At 32.4% G+C, this 22,472-nt stretch overlaps 1 protein-coding gene across 3 annotated transcripts in view; it reads left to right on the plus strand.

Moving 5' to 3' along the window:
- The window catches only part of LOC105208538 (semaphorin-5B), a 125,536-nt gene that overhangs the window by 90,877 nt on the left and 12,187 nt on the right, over positions 1-22,472 (plus strand). For 2 of the 3 annotated variants that reach the window (XM_011178440.3, XM_011178456.3), the window contains exons 3-4: positions 8,126-8,283; positions 9,013-9,112. In XM_011178440.3, coding sequence (XP_011176742.2) covers positions 8,127-8,283; positions 9,013-9,112 — 257 coding nt within the window. In that variant the 5' untranslated portion in view covers position 8,126. Of the gene's footprint in view, positions 1-6,036; positions 6,566-8,125; positions 8,284-9,012; positions 9,113-22,472 lie in introns of those variants that run through there. The other variant, XM_011178449.3, reaches the window with a different exon arrangement.

Here is a 22,472-nt window from a genome sequence, read left to right on the forward strand (position 1 = left end):
GCTTATTTATGTCAGTTGAAGGGATGTGTCGGCTAACAAAATTGTTTGTTGTACAATATATTTCACATTTAACATTTAAATACATTAAATGTTACATAAAAGCTCACACCAGCTTTTTAGACGAGATTTTTTTTAATTTAATTTTATAGGAAACAACTTTTTGAAAATGGTTGCAGAGATAACGCATAGAAAACCTTGAATTTCGTAGAAAAAACATATTTGAGAATTTAGAAAAAAAGCTTTAAAAAGCACAATTCAAACAATAAAAAGCTTTTAAAAAAGCTTAATATTCAAGTCTCCAGTCTGCAGATCTGACTTAAAGTAATGCTGATCGAATCTGACGGGCATCTGGAGTCGTTCAGAACTTATATGCATACCGTCAAATAAGTAATCGGAAATTCTCATTTTAAATTTTCCCGCTGAGAATATTTCAAAATTATAAATTTACTGTATATATTTGTTAGAAAGCTTCAAGATATGTACATATACCATGAAAATCTAAAGGAAGGTTAGGTTTTGTTAGTTTAAGTGGCTGTCTGTCGACGCACCTAGGCCTTTGGGAGGCCCATTGTGACACCACCGTTCCTGTGATCCCTCACACTATTGAGTCACCTGTTGTTCAAAGGACACCTGTGGTCTTGATAAAGTGAAATAGTTCACACAATTTGATATGTGCCACTTTTCCCACATCATCGAGTAAAACGCGTCCAATAGTTGGGATTCTTTTCCTATACAATGTCTTACACCCTCAAAAAAGAAGGTGTGTTATCGTTTCTTCTACTTCTTCTTCTTCTTGGGAGCTTCTGCAGTAATCATTGAAAGGTATCCTCAGTCTGCTGGCGTGTCTTCCGATCAGACAGTGATCCGTTAAGATCCCTACTAGGGTTCTTATTTCAAGCTAAAGAAAGAAAGCCAATAAGTAGTTGGAGTATAAAAATGAATTAAAGTAAATAATAGATAGAATAGATAGAGAATAGATTGAAAAGTATGTCTCGGAACAAGAGATTGTTATTGAAGAGATAGTAATCTATAATTTTAGATTTATTTATTCTGTATAAAGTCCAATAGAAAAACGAAAATCATCATATATATCATATATAGACTGAGGTAATTCCTGAGCCGATTAAACTCATTTTCATCAATCTAATTAATCATTATATCTAAGATTATACGCTCATTTACTTTGGCTAATATATTTTATATATTACCCGATTTATAAGCTAGTAAGCCCATAGTATTTTTGAAAATCCTATAATTAGCTAAATGAGAGCTGGGGGAAGTTATGACCTGATTTTAAGCATTTCTGATACAGAGACACACTATTAGAAGAAAAAGATTTCCTCTGAATTAAATTAAGATATTTGAGAGATTTACCGATATTTTCGGTGAAAAATTACCATAAGGCACTGAGTTCTTCATATTCGATATCCGGGGCATTGAAAAGTTATAGTCCAATTTCGACAATGTTTTCACAAGTGATGCCACGGATTATATACAGTAAACTTTTATTTCGCTGTCTTCATTGGTTCCTTATGTATATCTTATAAAGTGAAGTAATCAGATGGAATTCAAAATTGTTATATGGGAAGTCGTCGTAGTTGTGAACCGATTTTCCATTTTCTACACGTGTCAAGAAAATATTATATACCGAATTTCATTGAAATCTGTCGAGTAGTTCCTGAGATATGGTTTTTGACTCATAAGTGTGCCATGCCACGACCATTTTCCATTTTGTAAAAAGATCTCAGTGCAGCTTCTGTCTGCTATTTATTCTGTAAAATTTTGTTTTTCTGACGTGTTTCGTTAGTGAGAGTATGATAATATATCACAAAACATTATAGGCTTTAGCTATCTCTATACCAGTAATTATGCCAGTTGTGTGATCGATTCGTCACTTTCTAAGTTTGGGAGGATGAAGGTGGTTTATATGTAGTGATGGCGATATCGATATACCATAATTTAAAAAAATTGACGAAGATAAATTTTTGTTTAACGGTTTCTCAATTATAGTATATATTTCTGATATTTATTTGATTTATGATTTTTTATTCGTTTTTTCTTTTTTTTTTGCTAAATCGCATACATTGCTTATTCGAGACACAAAACATACTGTCTGCCAGCAATAACATTTATTTAATGGGTACAAAAATAAATTTATGTGCGTATCTAAAAATAAATATTAACCACTGTGTTAAGTGCTTCCGTTTCCTTTGCTTACTACGTTAAAGGAGTAAACAACAGCTGAGTTGTAGTACCCAGGAAGCAAAGCAAATAGGTGATAATTATGAAAGAAATGTGCAACTCAAAAACACTTGTTTTTAGAATACTTGAAAAATATGTGAACATTTTCGTGCCTCCAAAAGAATTGCGAAATTAACACTACTTACTGAAATACAAAGCAACAACAGAAGAGAAATGTGTTAATGCCTACATAGTAAATACTCATATGTATCTACTCTCAAGTGCAAGAGAAAGGATTGTGTGTCGAATGTGGGCACTTACTGCTGTGCCATAAATATTTATTGTAGCAATAAAATTGTTACGAATGCGCTAAACTGCATTTGAAGGTGGTAGAAAGCAAGGTTTTTTTTTGTGGCAGCCTCAAAGAAAAAGGGTACTAAATTTCTTATTATCCAGAGATTTCTACGATCACCGATGTTTAACTGCGCTTCAGTATTTCAGTGTATTTTTGGTACCTTTAACTAACCGCAAAGCTATTAGGCGCGTCATTTAGTTGCGCGCAGGAAATTAAAATTACACTTTGGTAGTGAAGTCTTGGTCGACTGGAGACGTCGTTCATTCGCGGTCGGTCAATTTTCATGCACAAGTGTGAGAAAATCCGTACGAAAAGCGCCGCAATTACGATCATTGCGCAGCCAAGCGAGGCAATAAAAGCGAAGCAGACGGACTGAGTAGTATTTGGCTGCATACAGTTATACTTGCCGTACTTTAGCAGTTCAATAAAAAGGCCGTAGACGCTAGCTGACGATTGTCTGTCAGAGCGACAGGTAGTCTATAGCCTAGACTAAGTAGCAGTCGAAGAAAGACCATGAAATAGTGAGTCTAGTCGGTCGTTTGTGCTGCAACAGCAACAGCAGCAAGTAACAGGTCATTCTACCCTCGGCTTTCTCGTCTGCCGCTGCACAAGTGTTTCGAAAGCAAGTTTATTACCTTGACAGTAGTTTCTAAATTAGCATTTTTCGAACATTATTCTTAGTTTATCTTACACTCGACATTCGTACACAATCATGTACCATTTTCATTACCACCAAAAAAAAAATGGAAAAAAAGCAATTTGACTTTCACAGGAAGAACGAAAGGAAAGTGTAGAAAACGCTCAGCACTGTCTAGCTTGTTCTTTAGCTTGTGTTGTTGTGCCTATAAGCTAGGTCTTATTGTTTGTTAGACAGCTACTGTATTGTTTGGTTTTCTCAACTCACAACGCATGGTAAATAAAAAAAATAAATATATTCTACTATAGCCTACCTCCAACTCCTACTCGGCACACAGTGTGTCTCAAGTGTGCTGTTGCCTGCATTTTAATATTTGTCAATGTCATCTGCGTGCGACGCGTCGTTCCTTTTCGTGCGTTGGCGAGTCATTGTCACGGTCAAGTTCTATACAGCGTACGAGTGAGTATCTCATATATCTCTGACTGGTCTATGCCATGGTGTCGTCTGGTCTACGCTTAGTCTGTCAATAATTTTGGTACTCCTACATATATCTGTTTGTGTTTGTGTCTATTTCGAGTGCTGATTTGGTATCGTACAATTGATTGTCTCGATCTCGCGACAGGATCGCCACTCCTGCTGTGTGCGGGTGATGTGGCATGAATTCGATCATCATCATCAACAGTAAAACCACAAGGGCTAGTCAGCATACCATTAAGTTTGACAGATATGTATTTTGTATAAAATAATACATATATACGTGTATGAGGCGCGTCACATACATATCTCATTATTATTTATTTGTATTTTAGCGTGTTGAAATTGAAATTGAAATTCTAGAACTTTTGACTTTACATACATCATTTGAGTGTATTGAACTTGCTTTGTGTTTGTGTTACATATATTACATACATATATATATATATATATATCAATTTTCAAATTTAATGCCTTCCACCCTCTGACAGGATGTACAAATGTCCCTATTGATTCAACTTTCCGCACACGTGCCAACGCACTGAAAATATGTTTTTGGTATTGTTTCACGACTTTCCTCTTTTATTCCACATTTAATTTCGAAACGAAATCATTTTACTTTATTGTTTCCGTAATTCCGATCACATAACGCATTAGTTATGTAAGTAAATTTGTATTCCATTCTCTGCTTATACCGAGGTCCCTTTTCACAAAAATTGGCTAATGTGTTGCCCCATATGCATGCGAGCGTGATTTTTGAATGCAAGGCTCAGCTACATAAACATACATACATATGTACATACATATTTATATATATATGATATATAAGTATGTATTCAATCAGTCACGAGTCCGTTTGTAGTATATGTATGACCTTTGCCAGCATGTTCGTCCCTAATCCGGTTAGGCATCAGCAATCAGCAAATGTTGTTTATTCTGATTTCCTTTCTTTTGGAGGCACGTCAACGCGCCTGCGCACTCTGTACGGTGACACGAACACAAGCTGGCATATATGTGTGTGTAGCATAAACACAACCGTGTGTGGACATATGCCTGAAAATGGATACCTACTGTGTACATAGTAGATACGGACAAACTAAATCTTTAGCAAGAAACATCCATGTGTGTTTGTAGTTGTTGTGTAAAGGCTGTCTTAGAATAGGTTCTAGTCAAAAATTGTTATTCGGTCCTCATTCGTTTCGTATAGTTGTAAAAACGAGTACATGCAGAGTTACGATAAGGCACACGTGTGAGTTTAATGGCCTTGCCTATATGTGAGATTACCAGATTTCTTCAGGAAAATGTTCTGAAAACCAAAGACTATCATACATGCTGTATTATAAAGATTACTTAAAGACCTTCAAACGTTTATCTTGATAACTGTGTTTAATGTCTTAATTCATTTAGTAAAACCCTTTTTGGAGTTGAATTCTCGAGGTACATACTGCGAGAGAGAGAGAGTTCTCATTTAAGCTTAAATAACTACCGACATTTTCACAATTCCCCTCGAAACCTTAAGACCGATTTCACACAGGCAATTTTTGTTGCGGCAATTCTTAACTTTATAGGAGAGGGGGCGACGAAGAGAGGAGAATTTCTCTCTCTTTCGCTTCCCTTGGTCGCCCCCTCTCCTATAAAGTTAAGAATTGCCGCAACAAAAATTGCCTGTGTGAAATCGGTCTAACTAACAATTTTATATTCTTTAGAACTCTACTCAATGGCTGTAGTTATATGGCAACGCTTGAGCTCCCTCCACTCAGGAGTTGAACAAAATTTATGATGAGAGCGCGAACTCAAGTATCTGAAATCGGATACTCAAAATGCATTGAAAGTGGAAGAAATGCAGCAGAAATGTAAACAAAACCATCCATTGCACTGCCACTACATAATCAATGTAACATCTCCCCCGATTGCAAGCCGGTTACGTTGCTCTTTCAAGCGTTTGTTTATGCTTGTTTGTCGACTCTCTCTATACGTGTATGGTAGTCTACAAGTCGTCTACCCGTTTGTTTGTTGATGTACTTGAAAACTCATCGCTTACAGTACCGTGTAGGAAATTAATTGTCTGAATAGTTGAGCAGTTCACGAAAACTTAGAGAGTGGCGAAACGAACAAGCATAATATAATAGAGTGTTGTAAATACAGAAAAGCTAGAAAGAGAGTGTTTGATAATGTTTTCTGGAAAATATAAGAGAGCAAGAGACACGAATCAAACATCCAAAAATAGTAATAAACCCAGGTTTTTCATTCAACGACTGATAGAGTTTTCCTACTGGGTCTCAGTAAACAATGCACACACACAGCATTTACTCTCACACACATACACACAAAAAAATGGTGAGCATCGCCTGTGAGCTGTAGACTGGTTGTTGAGCTGGTCGTTTTGGTTAGAGTTTTCAGTTTCGTTCCAACAGCGGTCGGCGGTGAAATAATGCGCGCGCATGTATCGTTACGAAGCAAGTGAACGTGTGATCACCGTGTGTAGAAGTGTATTGCGCGAAAAGCTAGTTTTCTATGAAGTCGAGCTTTGCTTGATTTGTTCGGCATTTCTATTTTCGCTGGTGCGTATATTTGCGCGAAATTGAAGCAACAAATGTGTTTAGAAAATTAAAAAAAATGTTTTTGAAATAAAAATACTAACAAGTATTGAAAAGTAATAATAGAAAAAATACAATTTGAAGTGTAGTAAAGTAAACTTGTTCAGAAAACAAGAGAAATACAAGATCTTTCAAAATAGTGAATATATCAAAAGGAGTTTAAGCCAAATACTTGGTGATATATTATGATTAATAACAACAATTAGTTGTTAAATACTAAAGTGATTATCTAACTGTGGAAAAAATATTTTTTTTAATATTGTTTGTGTGGGAATTCTGAGTTAAAAAACTGAATGTTCTGAAATAGAATAAATTCTATAAGTAAGTTTTTTTTATGGTTTATAATAATATTTTAGTGAGTTTATTTTTTTAGAGAGATTATAAGTATTAAAATTGCCTAGGGGTAATTTTTCTTAGTTACAAATTCGATATATAAACAAGTAAGGAAGGGCCGAACATTTTATACTCTCGCAATTTATTGAAGAAATTTTATTTACATAACACACAAGTTTACCCATAAATTCGACTTAAGCAAGTTTCACTATATCCAAGACTATACGCTCACTTAATTTTGCTAAGATATATCACATATAAACCAATACATCTATGCGGAATAAAGTCCAACGAATTTTTAAAAACCTATAATTAGGTATATGGGAGCTAGGGGATGATATTTTTGAAAAACCTATAATTATGTATATGGGAGCTAGGAGATGTTGTGACCCGATTTTAATAATTTTTGGAAGAGAGACACACTATTGGAAGAAAACAATTTCCTCTGAATTACATTAAATTATCTGAGAGATTTACCCATATTTTCGGTTAAAATTTACCATTAGGCGTTAGGAAATTTTTTCACAAATGAAACCAGAGATGATATACACTATTTGTGTAAAGTTTTATTTTGCTATCTTCATTGGTTCTTTATGTATATATTATAAAGTGAAGGAATAAGATGGAATTCAAAATTGAGTTATAAGGAAAGTAGTCGTGGTTGTGGACCGATTTCGCCCATTTTTTGTCCGTGTTATCAGGGAGTAGTTCCTGAGATATGATTTTTGACCCATAAGTGGGCGATGTCACGCCCATTTTCCATTTTGTAAAAAATCTGAGTGCAGCTTCCTTCTGCTATTTCTTCGGTAAAATTTAGTATTTCTGACGTTTTTCGTTAATGAGTGAGTATGGCAGGTGGGCGTGGTTATTATCCGATTTCAGCTATTTTGATGGTGGGTGGTGGGGTACGTAAGAGAATCGACTGCAGAAAGTTTGGTTTATATAGCTTTATTGGTTTGCTAGATATATACAAATAACCGATTTGGGGGCGCGGCGCGCCCACTTCCCCAAAAAAAATTACTTCCAAATATGCCCCTTCCCAGTGCGATCCTTTATTCCAAATTTTACTTGTATAACTTTATTTATGCGAGATGTTTAATCTTATTCCGGGACGTCATATTTGATTTCCCTGACATATTTTTGTAAGATTATTTCAAATTTAATTTTTAAATTCCGCAATCCTCACACCATGGATGATCTCTAGGCGAATATTTATAACATAATCATTGTTATACTCCTCGTAATACTCGAAAAAGTAATAAATAGTAAAGTAATAATAAGTAAAGTTTTCTGTGACAGATAAAGGTCCCTACTTGATTGGTGCCCGAATCAAAATGCAGTTATAATCACTTGTAAGGAGTCACATAAAAATATCTTAGATATAAAAATCGATTGTTCTTGTTAAATATTTTCAATATGCATATATGTATATATTGACTCTATAAAAGCAAATATTATTTTTAATTAATTTGGATTTTCCTTTAATTATAAAAAATTCTGTAATGCACAATTTATTTATAATATTTTCTCTCCTCTTCTCAATTACAGCATGCTAATCCTGAAATTCCATAAAATGTCAACACATTTATTAACATTGCTGCTGCTGACAGCGCTGCTCTGTCTGCAACAGTGCGTCAACGCATACCGCCATAAGGCGGCCAATTACGAACTTTTGGACAATGACTCCCGTTTTATATCATATCAAGGTAAATATCATTGTTTATATAACACTTCATAACATGCTTATCACAAATAAATGCAAGCAACTTAAATTTTAGTGGGAAAGCAAGTAAGATTAATTGTAATGGAAAGTAAATGAAGGAAAAATGCGGAAAGTAACTGCAATCGCTTTCATTTATTAACTTAATCCGTTATTTTTTTACGCTGCTCAGTTATTTTATTATTTTCACATGCTTTTTTAAATATTTGCAAAGCACTTTCGTTTTTTTGGTGTATTTTTGAAATATAAAAATTATCTTTTTTGGCATTTTGTTTATGCAAGTAAGTGCATGCAAATATTACGCTTTCAATTTGCAAAATATTTATTTGAGTTTTGTGGTATTTCTCAATGCATTCAGGCTAAATAAATATTTTCAGGCTGATAAAAATGCCACAAAAATTTAAGATAACTGCGTTAAATATTATAAAAATTTTACTTAATTTTTTTTATTTTATTTTTATACAAATATGAGTTTAAATGAATCACTTCAGTAGTTGAGTGCAAAATGCATTTTTTCTGCCTTGCTTATGCTTAAATATGGGTTGTTAATGATTTAGCTATAGGTTAGTTCACGGAAATTTAAAAATAATTAGACAAGCTCACTAATGACTTAATATTTCTTGTCAATTACTTATATTACTTTTTTTAATCATTTTTATTTCAATAAATAACTGTTTTTTTTACTTAAAACTAACTTTGAAATAATTTCTTTTAGATTTAATGTCGACTTCGAAACGTTTCAACGATCCAAATACGACTTACTATTCGCAAATGTTATTTGATGTGGCGCGTAATCAAGTTATTGTCGGTGCACGGTAAGTTTCAAAATCTATATGCATTAGTGATATTTAAATATGAGCAGTAGCGTATAATTTCATAAACAAATATAGTAGACCAGTTATACGAGTACCAATATACATCCTGATATGCATTTAACCGTATGGAAATTTCATTAACTGTAACCAATTTTGAGATCGCTTTCAAAATGCCGACATGCAAATTTTGATACTGAAGTGCTTTAGTTCTGGCAATGTTGCTTTTAGAAAGAGTATAAGCTGAGAGTTTGAACCCTATTGTATAGCCTATGAAGGAAGTAACTCAAAAATACTTAATTTTATAAATTTTTATATTAGGTCTACAACTTTGCTTCCGCCATTTTTTTTTTGTAAATTTAAGTTTTTTTTTTGTATAAAAACGGTTACAAATGGCGATGAGCCTCAGTCACACTTTTCTTGGAATTAAAAAAGAAAATCAAAATTTCCCGAAAATGTCAAGAATTCGGCTCAAAAAGTGAGATTTTCATTTGAGAATAAGTTTGGGATGCAAACAGATCTCTACAAATATTTTGTTGGGTTAATCTTGATACAAATGTCCAAGATCGATATAAAAAAAATCGATTTAATCTACCAGTGCTTGACCCTAGAGACAATCCCGCAAACGTCGAAAATTCGACTCAAAAAGTTACATTTTCAGTTGAGAATAAGTTTGGGATGCAAACAGAGCTCTACAAATATTTTTTTGGGTTAATGACACAAATCTCCAAGATCGATATAAAAAAAAACAATTTAATCGACCAGTGCTTGACGCTAGAGACATCTATTGGAAAACGGCGGAAGCAAAGTTGTAGATCAATAAATTTTATAAAAATCGAAGCCTTGATCATCTGTTGTTTTCTAGACTAATATCGCTAGGAAGCATTCTGCTTTCAAAGGTGATAGTAAGAACTTTAGAAATATTTGTACAGACCTTAGCTATTCATTCGTTTCTTAACCAGAAATCTCAACTATTAATACTTAGTATATCTATGAGCTTAACTAAAAGCGAATTAAAAATATAATTTATGATTTTTAACGGCATTGTCTAATTAGCTGTGTTTTGTTCCAAAAAAAACTTGAAATCAATGCATATCAGTTCTTAGAACTATTTAAGAAATGTTGATTTCACATTTCTGTTATCAATTTTGGAAATAAATACTCTTTCGAGATTCACTTTAAATGCTTGAGATTCACTTTAACTGCTATTAGCACATGCATTTGTATAGTAATTAATTCTAAACTGTTTGACCTCAGGCACAAGCTTATCAGCATTCAAATTTCTTGTGGAGACGCATCGATTCTACATATGTACGTATGTAAATACATTATCTTAGCCCATTTTCCAACATAAATTCTCAGACTTTAGCTGCCAAATATTGGAAAATATTAGAAAAAAGTTACACAAAAGCCGCACACATGCTTATCAACAAGCCAATGTGTTAATCTTTCCACCAAATTAATTATGAAAAAATATTTATACGTAAGCAACAAATAAGACTTTTCACTTCAGTACCTTTTGACTTGGTAAATAAAAATTCGAAGTGTCTTGTATTTTTGAAGCATAAGCTATATGCTCAAGAGTGTATATATGCTTTTTATACATTTTTCCGTATATTTGTTTAAAGTATATGCTCGCTTATATGTTCGTTTCATGCCGCATATCTCTTATTACAGCACAGTAAAGGTTTCATAATTAAACAAACATACAAATTTATAAAATTTTGTTTGTACAACCACACATACATACCTACATACAGATATATCAGCTTATATGTGACACAATCTGTAACGTTTTCAACGTCCATTTGAAAACCCTACAAGCCGCCGGTTGATTAAACTAAAGTGCATAAGAGAAGGCAAATAAACCATATCTTAAGTAGAGAGTCCCGGTCAGATATGAAGTGTAAATAAATAAAGCGCTTATAAAAAATTATACACCCATATATATACATAATATATGACGATCGTTGCGAGTTATCGTCGCGTAATCGAAAGGCAAAATCTATAGATTAGTTGAGAACTGTTGGCAGGTACATTGAAGGAAGGTTGCATTAAGTTAGGGGAAGTCCAGTGCTGTGTAGAGAAGTTTTATAATGCTAAAGCGTTCGTGTGCTTGATCACATACTAGAAGTCTCCTTACCTTCTAAAAAGTAGGGATTTAGCTTAGCATAGCGCTAGTTGGGGAGCGTTTACTTATGATCTGTCGTTGGAACTGTCTTCTCTTTGAAGTATAATATGAGAAAATGCTTCGAGTGTTGTTTGAGAAACATATTTTGAAGAATATGAAATATATAATGTTCGAAATTTCTTTCTCAAAGGTTTCCTGAAACAGTGGTACACCTTCAAATTATCTTTTTGCATATACATAATCACTCTAAACTATTCAAAAGTGATTTCTACAACTCTTAGGTAATCTCTTAGGTAATTACCTAAATTAAAACTCTTAGGTAATCTAAAAACTCATTGCATTGCAAAATCTATGCTTGCAACATGTTTCTAAACTTCAGCATATGCTAAAAGTTGCCTAACTGTTGATTGAATGCCTCCCAACCAGGCTATAAGCATTCAAAATTGTTTCTAAACAAATGCATATAAACATTTGTATAAATATATTTCAGTATATTAGTAAACCATCGATCATTGCTTAAGATTTATGTGTTTCAGTATTCTAAATATTTTTTATTGTTGTTGCAATACTTATTGTTTCAACTGATAAGCAAATCGATGGCGATTTCATTGTATTGCACTATGGCACTATGAGGAAATACTAACTTTAAATGGCCTAGCGCAATCGAAGCAACTAGACAAATAAACAAAAAATACGTCTACGAGATAGACAAGAGTTTCAATTGTTATGAAAACGCAACTAAAAAAGAGCGCGGAAAGTTCTAATAAAGTAAAAAAGAAGAAAAAACATAAAACGGCTACAGTTGTTTAGTAGAAGCAAACAAATACTGACAATAATACTACAGTATCAGCGCAGATAGTAATAGTATTATAAAATTAAAAAAAAAAAAAAATTAAAAAAGAACGAAAAACAGTTTGAACTAATACTTTGCTAATACTTGTACGCATGTGTGCTTGCGATAAGACAACTCTGGCATATGTACCTATACAAATAAATAGAAATATGAATATGTGCTGTTTATAGGTATATAGTAAATAAGTGCTAGTTTCTTCATACAAACTTAAATATTTACATTACAATGCTGCCACTGCTTGAACTTTCTTGTTGTTATGTGTACTGACTTGCATTTAGTATAACTTTGTATATGTCTTCAACTGCCTTACTACACTGTGACACAATTTGTCAAGTACCTTTATGGGTATCTAGGCATTTCAACACTTTTCTACATTTTTATGCTTTTCACAAGTCATGCTTTAGTGTCTACAATCAGTTTTCGAAAAAATTGTTCGTTGGTTGACACATTTTTATCTTAACTTGATTTGCTGTAGTAAAATTTCTTACATACAAACTCAGTATCATACATATGTATATGTATTTTTCAACTTATATATAATATCTCTTATGGTTTTGTTGTTCCCTCCACATATCAGCAACATATTCACCCCTACCCATATCAAAATTTTATCAAACGATTACTTTTAGTGCCTGCTACTTTTGATATGCTTTACGGTTTATAATCTTTTTGAAGGCCTCCACCCATATATTAACGTTTTCTGTAGTCTTTGACAAACTGCTGATTAGAAAATTTTAATTTAATACTTCAATTTTCATTAATACTAAAAATATGGCAATATTATTTTATTATCAGATAACTAGGTGTTTTTGCTTAATTATTTGATAGTGGTAATGATAAGCAAGTACTATATGGCATATTACAAGTTAGTATTGCAAATATTGAATTTGATTTCGAATTTTTCGCTGTAAGGTTTTGATAAGAAGCCAAAAAAGATAATTTAAAAAATTAAAAAAAAAAATTGTAAACGAATATCTAACCCTGAAACGATACTCTTGGCGACTGAAAGTCTATGGAGAATTGACAGTATATATTATGTTTCTTTAATAATACGTCAGAGTGCTCCATTTTCTCAAAGCAGAAATATTGTAAGAATGAAATAAATAATATAATATACAGATAGCAGTTTGGTATACTTTATTTGATCTGAATAGGTAGATCACTTCGGTTTCCATCCCCCAATATTTAAGGGGTTAGGTGTAGTCAGAGACACGAAAAAATGAGAATTTTCAGTATTTTTTTTTTGCTATTAAATCATGTTATTTACTAAATGATGAATGTTATATGACATTATTATACGATGTTTTGACTGAAAGTCACGAAAATTTGAAAAACAAAATTATCATTCAATCATAAGGCCTTGGAGATTCATCTAAAATCAATCGGAGAAAAATTAGTTTTATAAATAGATAATCCTGGGCCTGATCGAAGTTTTTTTTTCAAAAATTAACAAAATGGCGGCCTCAGGAAATTTTTTTCTAGATTTTCGTGAAAAAATCAACAGTTAATTGTTCTTAAAAAATCGACATTTTTGAAAGAAAATCCTTCAATCAGGCCTGAGTTTATTATGTATTCTAAAAGCTGTATGAATTTCATTAAAATCTACTGAGCGGTTACCGAGTTGCAGTTGTCACCAGTTAAAAAAAACAAAGTTTTGGGAAAAATTCGTGTAAAGTTTCACACTAGCGTATTGGAATGCCCGTTGTTATTTGTCGAATAACTCGAAAAGTTATTATTGATCAACTTCAAATTTTCAGCGAATATTTTTAAGATATTACACTTAACGAAAATGCAAAAAAAAATTGTTTTTTTTGAAAATCCTGACTACCCCTAACCTCTTAACAAATGTTGAAAAATGTTAAAAAGATTATTTCGTTATTATAAACTCCCACTAATTTCATGAAAAATACATTCTAGTTAGCTGTCATTATTTAAGCTTAAATTGTTTCATATTTGGCTTCTTTATTTCCACCCCATATGTTTAATGCGCCTAAATGTATACTTCTCTTAACTATAACTTGATCACACACCGGTGCGTATGCTTAGTATTACAGTTAATTTATTGCAAAAGGTCGAAAGTATCAAATATTGCTACATTGTCACCCCAATTAACTGCATTAAATAAATTTCACTTTCTTCAAGGCATAAGGGCATTAAGTGACCACTTTCTTGGCACTTCTTGGCGATCCGTATCACCTACATACTTACTTTCGCATACCTTACTCGCCTGCCGGAGTTTGTACTTCATAAGGAACCTATACTTCAAATATATCACATTACCAATAACACGCAAAACAAGTTCTCTGCCTTAATCTTGCAACATTACACTGCGTCACTGCGAGTGACTGACAGATAGTGGAACACATTGTTTTGTCGAAAGTTAATTATTCAACCGCTATGTGTCACTTTCTTTGTGCAACAGCAGAAAAGAAGCAAAAAAAAAACTCACTTATACTGATATTTAAATACATTTTTATGCACTTAAATAGTACACTCGTCGCTGCACTTTGCACCGTAGCAATAATAAGGAAATACGATCCTTTGCTGGCCACTTTATGTGCTCGCTAATGATGCACCCTCGCGTTGCAGCTTATCGGGTTTAAACAAAGACCTTTAAGACACATTTGTGTAAATTGAGCGCTATATGCAGGCGGCACGTACTGGCATGACCTCAGACCTCGCCGGCCAATGCAAGTGCACTGCACTGCGGTCAAACGCATATTTTATACCCTTAATTCGTTTGGTTTCTTCGTTTATCGTATCGGTTTTACATACGTTTTTTTTCTACTGTTTATTTATTGAACTTCTGTAATTTGAGTGTTGGTTGTTGTAAGTGATTCCTAATGTTACGTTAATAATTTTGGAATTCTTTTCGGTACATTTTTGACAGTTGTTCGACACTTTAATGACATTAGGCTTTCAAACATTATCATAAATATCAAACAAATATTTGTCACGGCTAATTAAGTGTTAAGGAAATGTGAAGAGAGATTTTGAGTTAGTATGTAACGGATTTTAAAATAAAATACATAAAAGTATATTTTAAAATTTATTACATAAATATATTTTTCTATTTATGTATGCGTCCATTTAGTCGAAAATATATTTTAAACAATAATATATAATATGAATATATATTTTTGGGTCAGCAGGTTAAAGTAGCTTTTCAAAGTGTTAAATCATCTCTTATTGGATCCTTTTAGCAACCATATACGAGGTGTTTTCACGAGTATAATGGTTTTCCAGTTGTCCAAATGTACTATTGTCAACATTTTGAGACAAAATTGTTGAATGAAGACTGTTTTTCAAATAATTCCCGTTATTTTTTGAACACTCTTCGTACAAAGCAAGTTATCAGAAGCAAATTTATAATTCTGCACTCACAACACTAGTAATTACACTAAATAATGAGAAGCATTGTGTAAATTTTACTAAAAAACACTTTTTTGAAAATTCCACACATATAGCTTGTGGAAGTAATAATAAAAATTAATATTCTCCGAATAAACCACTCACATTATAAAAATATATATTCGCACTTGTAAATGTGCGAAAAAAACTATTATTTATCACAAGTACGAGTACTAAAGGACGGCAAAAGCGTTAACGTGACAAATGCCACATATCACGCTGACTATTGCACTTTTTCCACAAACAGCTGCGTTAATAAAATTCCCGCTTCTCTTTTTGTGAAGTGCTAATGTTTACATTCTATACAAGTGTATGAGTAAATACTTACATATTTACATAAATACATACATCTATATGTAAGTAAATGCAAATATGTTTTACAAAACCAACAACAGCAACAACACCCGGACGGAGTAGACTGTGTGGCTGCAAAAAATCCGCTGACTCCACCAACTCCACAGCCAATTGTTGCTGATTGTGCAAAGTCGTGAGCGGTGCTCTTCGTGTGCATATTCATACAGCCATGTTGTTGCTATCACATGCCGATTTTCATGCACTATCTATATGCTATATGTCTTGATATATACTCGTACATGTGCACAATAATGATTTTTGCTTGCGCGCAGATAGTTGGGCTTTTATAGAAATGCAGTCATCGCAGTTCGTACTTCGTTCATGTTTTGCTTAATGAGTTTTATTTCCCGCTTTGTTGGGTAAATATACAAAACTAGCTTGATAAGCAACAACACATGTCAGCGAACTGAGCTGGAGTGTAGTTCAATTGGCATAAGCAAGATGCTAGTTTCTTTTATTTCATTAAAAGTTCTGCGGAATTCATGAAAGCGTCTAATTTTTGTTAGTTTCAAGTTTGATCACAGGCTCTGCAGTGTATACATTACTTAAGCTGCTTCAAATATTTGCTGAAACATGCAAAATAAGCTCATAAGGTGATAAAAGCTTATTTTGCATTCATGAAAGCTTGATTAAACTGTGAAAGCTCACTTGAAAACTTGTGGAAGCTTTTTTTCGTTTATTGTATTATAGTTTTGAATACTTATTTATTAGGACTATTTGAACAGGAATATTTACGAAAATTTCCTAAAATGTGTAGAAAGTGAAGAAAATCCCGAAAGCTTAACTAAACTATGAAAGCTCACTTCCCAATAGATTTGAAAAAGAACTTAATGACTTGTGAAGAAAATAAAGCTTTGAAAGCTTTATATTGAACTAAATATACGAAAGCTCTACAAAGCGCTTTCAGCTATATGATATAACCCTTTACAGCTTTACAGTTACTATTAATTTAAAAGCTCTACAAAGCGTTTTCAGCAATATAATAGCTTTACAGTTTCTATTAATTTTACTTCAAATAAATCACATATGTGCTGTATATGCTTAATGAGCTTTTAAAGCTCAAAGGTAGAGCTTTCGAGTAAATTATAAGTGTCGAAGCTTTTTTCTGCAAATAAGTTTGTCAGCTTTTTGTGAGGTACATTAAATATTACGCATTTTGTGTATATATAGTTACGTATCGCTGTATAAATAATTAGTTATCTTCAAACGGCAGGGCTATATAAGCATATATATGCCTCGTGCTTGACTATGCAAATATATTGAAGTTTACTTACGAATTTATGCATGTCAATAAACATTTACGCACAAGTTATAACACAATCATAATAATTAAAGATATTTTATACGAAAAATCGTATGACTTATTGGCTCCGATGCTTACCACGATATGCCTTTTTGGTAATTTAATGAATAAACAAGTGTGTATGTAAACAAATATGGGTGTAATCAAATAAGGAAAGATTTTATTATATAAATGGTAGAATGATTTGTTTATTAAAGAAAAACATGGTGGGGAATTATGTAAAGATGTGGTATTGACGAACTTAGTCGGATGATTTAATGTGTATTTAGTAACCGAAGGGCTATGGGTTGAAATACGGAACTAGTTAGGTAAGATGATCATTCCTGGGCGAGCAATATTGAACCCCGAGGTCAGTTTGATGTAGAACCCTTCATTTTCATTTGTCGGATAGCAGGAACCGTCGGATTCTAAGTACGAGTTCAAAACCAATATCGATAAAAAGCTTCAAAAAGAGCTTCGAAACTTCAAAGAGCCAATTAGTCTTAAAAAACAATGCCCAACTCAACTTTCCACTGACTTCACAATTGTGGTTATTCATTTATATTTTATTCATTTTAAAACTTACCAACGCTGCTTATTCACCTGTTGTGTTAGTTTCATTGTTGACATATGTCAAGCAAATAACAACATTGTGAATTCGCACTCGTTGTTGCTATCGAAATGTGTGATAAAATTTTTGCAAACAACAGCAATAAAAATGTTATTTTAACTGCATATGAACACCTTAATTTGTGCTCATACAAGTTTATTGGCATACATACATAGACACAGGTTAATATTGACATTTCTATGAGTGTGTTTGTATTAAATATGAATATTTGAGTCTGTTTGTACAGTTGCCATTTAATTTTTGTTGCTCTTGTAGGCTTCTGATTATTTGACAATGGCGTTGACTGTGTGTGCCTGTATACACGTAGTATCACTATTGGCACCAACCCCAAAACAAGCAAACAAATAAATTGAATAAAAATCAGGTGATTTCATACAGAAATATACTACAGACACTTATATAGCTGTGAGCGCTGCGCCACTTTCTTATACATTTAAATTTAATCAACAGGTTTCTCTGAGAGCGACAAGGTCGTTGATAACCACGTTAGAGACAGTTGCCTGCCAACAATGTAGATACATTCATAAAGAACACACATTCATAAAGCACATACTACGTGCTAAGTGTACTTGCTAAAAACGTATTGAAGTTGACACTGATATGACGTATTTAAATATAACTTTTTATCTCCCCTTTCCTGAATAATTTGCTGTGATTTCCATATTTAGACACATTATTGACAGTTGCCAAAGTTGCCAGTCATTATTGCGTGCGATATTAACTCGCTACAGCGGTTGCTGTGATGATGGTAGAAATGAAATTATTATATAATTTTTGTCCGAAAATCATTAAGGCAGTAGTCTGCTTTAGAAGTCGAAATTCCAAATTTTTTCGAAGTTTGAAAAAAAAAAATTCACTTTTTTAAGAAAACAAAAATTGACTTTAAGTTGCAAAACAAGTAGTTTAAATAATACTTTTGTCCAACTTTCTTAGTTCAAATAGAAGATAATTTAATAATGAAGCTAGATCACTTTGGTTTTTTCGATCGGACATATATTCGTTTCGCTATCGCCGGCAACGTTTTCTAACACTTGTGAAAATGAAATCTCGAGAAAACGCGCTTTAAAGTCTGCCTGAGCATTCGCACCTGCTCGACGCTCGGCAACTAAAACTGCTCTAGCTTCGAAAATATGTCGAATTGGCCTCTGGAATTTTAAACACATATTCTTGTATAGTTTTGGAAGAGATTTAAAACAAAACAAAAAAATCGATTTTTTGTAGCCTGTAAAGAAGACTACTGCCTTAAATTGTTATCTGTGTTCGATTCACAGTTATTTCATATCAAGTAACTCTTCTTTGTTGAAAGAGAAAGCTCAAATAACTAACTTTAGCTTGAAATACACGGTCGTCAGGTCTTTGTAAGCTCATTTAATGCAAACAGACAGTCTATCACCCTCTCTTTAGAATGTTAAAATTGAGAAGTGAAGCAAATTATGCTCGTGAATTGTCATATAATAGCTAGTAACTCGAATTTGTTGAGGGAAAAGGCATAAATGAATGCTTAAAATAGGTCGTGTGATCGTAAAAAGCTTATCTTATGGAACTCAACAGATCTTAAGATTCTTAAGACCGTATCCTATAAGAGAATTCATTAAATTTTAGTTGCTGTTCGAGTATATATCTGAAATTTTTGTCGAAAAAGAGAAGCTTACCAAAATTATCAAAAGTCCCTTAAGCCATATTAATAGCTTATACTGGCTTCCTAAAACTCTTCTCTGTTTTTGAAACACAAATATCGACTTCTAAAGAACGAGTCTTGAACTATGCAAAGTCGTTTGAAAAGAAAAACTAATGATACTCCAGTCCTATGACTAGTATTTTAGTCCAATTGTCTAGAAAATTGTTACAAAAAAGCTCATTTTGAAGACCAAATAATTTTTTTCAGTCTTTAGAAATGAAAGTTTAAGCCATTACCTCCACTCAACAACAATTACAATTTAAAAATATTTTTTTCCAACAACAATGTAACTTGTCTTTTCACATTTGAATACACTTCACACACTTGATACGCGCGCATTTACCCAAAGTGGTGGTCATCTAACACCTCTTACTTACAACGACCTTGCTACTGTTTCATGTTTATTGCTTTTGCTTTTCAATTTCTATGACGCATTGTGTGGCAAACGTGCAACAGTTTGCGGCTGCTTGGCTGCGATAAATGCAACAACTGTATTATTTGTACAAATAGAAAGGGCAAAAAGCGCAGGTTTTACAACAACAACAAACAAGTTAGACGTTTTTCGATGTTTAATGACAATTGACTGCTTTCTACTCGAGCACAAAACGCAAGAGTTGGCTGTGAGATCACATTAGACGGTCGGTCTTGATCGGTGGACAATGTAGACACTGTTTATATGCATATATAACTGTATTAGTTATGCACATTAAAAGTGGTGAGCAATGCATTGCAGCGCTATCAGTGGGTTGCAACGCCTCTGTTTGATTACCACAAGAATAAAATAAAAATAAAAACAAAATGCAGCAAAAGAGACTCGCGAAATGTTACGAGCTCGGTAGTGACCACATGTTTTTTTATTCCTATTTGTTGTTTTTGTTTATGTTAAATTACTATTTTGTGTACAACAAATATACTACTAGTGGAGTGTTGGTGTAATGTACCTGTTTGCCTTGCAGTTGAATGACCGTCTTATGCCACAGACAAGTATACAAATATATATCTATACGAGTACATAGAAATGAGAGAAATATACGCAACAAGTTGCATACGTCTTTCACTGGCAGTTAATACATGAGGAGATACTGCTTGCCTGTATATATCTATCTACCTATATCTTCTAATGTATCGCTAACATTATAACCGCATATGAAATACACTTGTCATACTTGCAACCAGCGACGATCCTTCTTCTAACAATTTCTGGTTTTCCTTTACCTTTTTTGTTGTAACTAATATTTTCCATCAGCTGCGCACGCGCTGTTTCGCTGCTCTCCTTCTTTCACCTGCATTCACTCGCTCACTGTCTGTCATATAAATTTCACATTTTTATTGTTGTCCGTTGAGCGCGTTGCTTTCAAATGCCACTCAGCTACTACACTCACTTCAGCTTCAGTGATAGCCGGACTTGGCAGTTACTACTATAAGCTACAGTTACTATAAGTAGCAATAGCAGCAAGAAACAGTTATAGTCGCCATAAATTAGTTGGTATGCAGTCGCTGCAAGCCTCCAATACCGGATATGGAATTATAATTTTTGCACTTGAAATTCGCTCTAAATTGTAAACGATGGCTCACGAACGCAACGTAGGAATGCTGGCAATTACTTTTTGTATTTGCAATTAAAGTAGTTCATACGGAGTGGTATTTAGACTGTATGTTGCGATTTTTTTTGCGATAAATTATATTTTTTAAATTACAAAAAAGTATAGCTTAGTTGGTTCTAAATTCAGAATTCAATTTAAAATTCCTAATGTGTCAATTGTATGTCAATAAATGTTTTTATACTTTATTTGTCAATATTATTGACCAAACTTTTTTACATACAAATCATTTTAATTTAGAATTCAATTTAAAAATTTTTAAGTGTCAATATTTTTTTAAATATTTTCTATGTCAATATTATTGACCAAACTTTTTCTCACCCAATTAATTTGAAAGCACTTCAGAAAATGTAATACATTTTTATTCTAAAAATAATTTACGTTCAGAATTAAATTTAAATTTTCTAATGTGTCAATATTATTTTAATATTTTATTTGTCAATATTATTGACCAAACTTTTTCTAGCCCAAAAAATTTTAAGCCATAAATTATTATCCCTAAAATTATTTGATTTATTTTAAAATTTCTTATGTTTCAATATTATTGACCCAAGTTTTTCTCACCTTAATGATTTGAATCCATTTTAGAAAATGCAATAGATTTTCATACTCAAAATTATTTAAATTCAGAATTTAATTTAATTTTTTTATTTGTCAATATTATTGACCAAACTTTTTTTCAATCAAATAAGTTAAATTCAGAATTCAATTTATAATTTATAATGTGTCAATATATATATATTTTTTTTAATATTTTATTTATCAATATTATTGACTTTTGGTCAACTAAATAATTTTTCTCAACTAAATAATTTGAAGACATCTCCGAAATTCGAATAAATTTTCATCACCAAATTAGTTAAATTCAGAATTCAATTTGAAATTTCTATTGTGTCAATATTTTTTTCAATATTTTATTTATCAATATTATTGACCAAAACTTTTTCTCGACCAAATATTATTTCATTCTAAAAATTATTTAAATTCGGAATTCAATATAAAAATTCTAATATGTCAATATTATTGATAAATTTTTTTCTCACTCAAATCATTTTAAGCTATTTCAGAAAATGTAATTAATTTTCATTCTCAAATTAATTAAATTCAGCATCCAATTTAAAATTTCTAATGTGTCAACAATTTTTTTCTGACTTTTATTTGTCAATATTATTGTTCAAACTTTTTCTCAGCCAAATAATTTAAAGACATCTCAGAAAGTGGAAAAAATTTTCATCATCAAATTAATTAAATTCAGAATTCAATTTGAAATTTCTATTGTGTCAATATTTTTTTCAACATTTTATTTATCAATATTATTGACCAAAACTTTTTCTCAACTAAATAATTGGAAGACATCTGCGAAATTCGAATAAATTCTCATCACCAAATTAGTTAAATTCAGAATACAATTTGAATTATCTA

Source organism: Zeugodacus cucurbitae, chromosome 4 (genome assembly GCF_028554725.1).
Source record: "Zeugodacus cucurbitae isolate PBARC_wt_2022May chromosome 4, idZeuCucr1.2, whole genome shotgun sequence".
In the NCBI taxonomy this organism is placed as follows: domain Eukaryota; kingdom Metazoa; phylum Arthropoda; class Insecta; order Diptera; family Tephritidae; genus Zeugodacus; species Zeugodacus cucurbitae.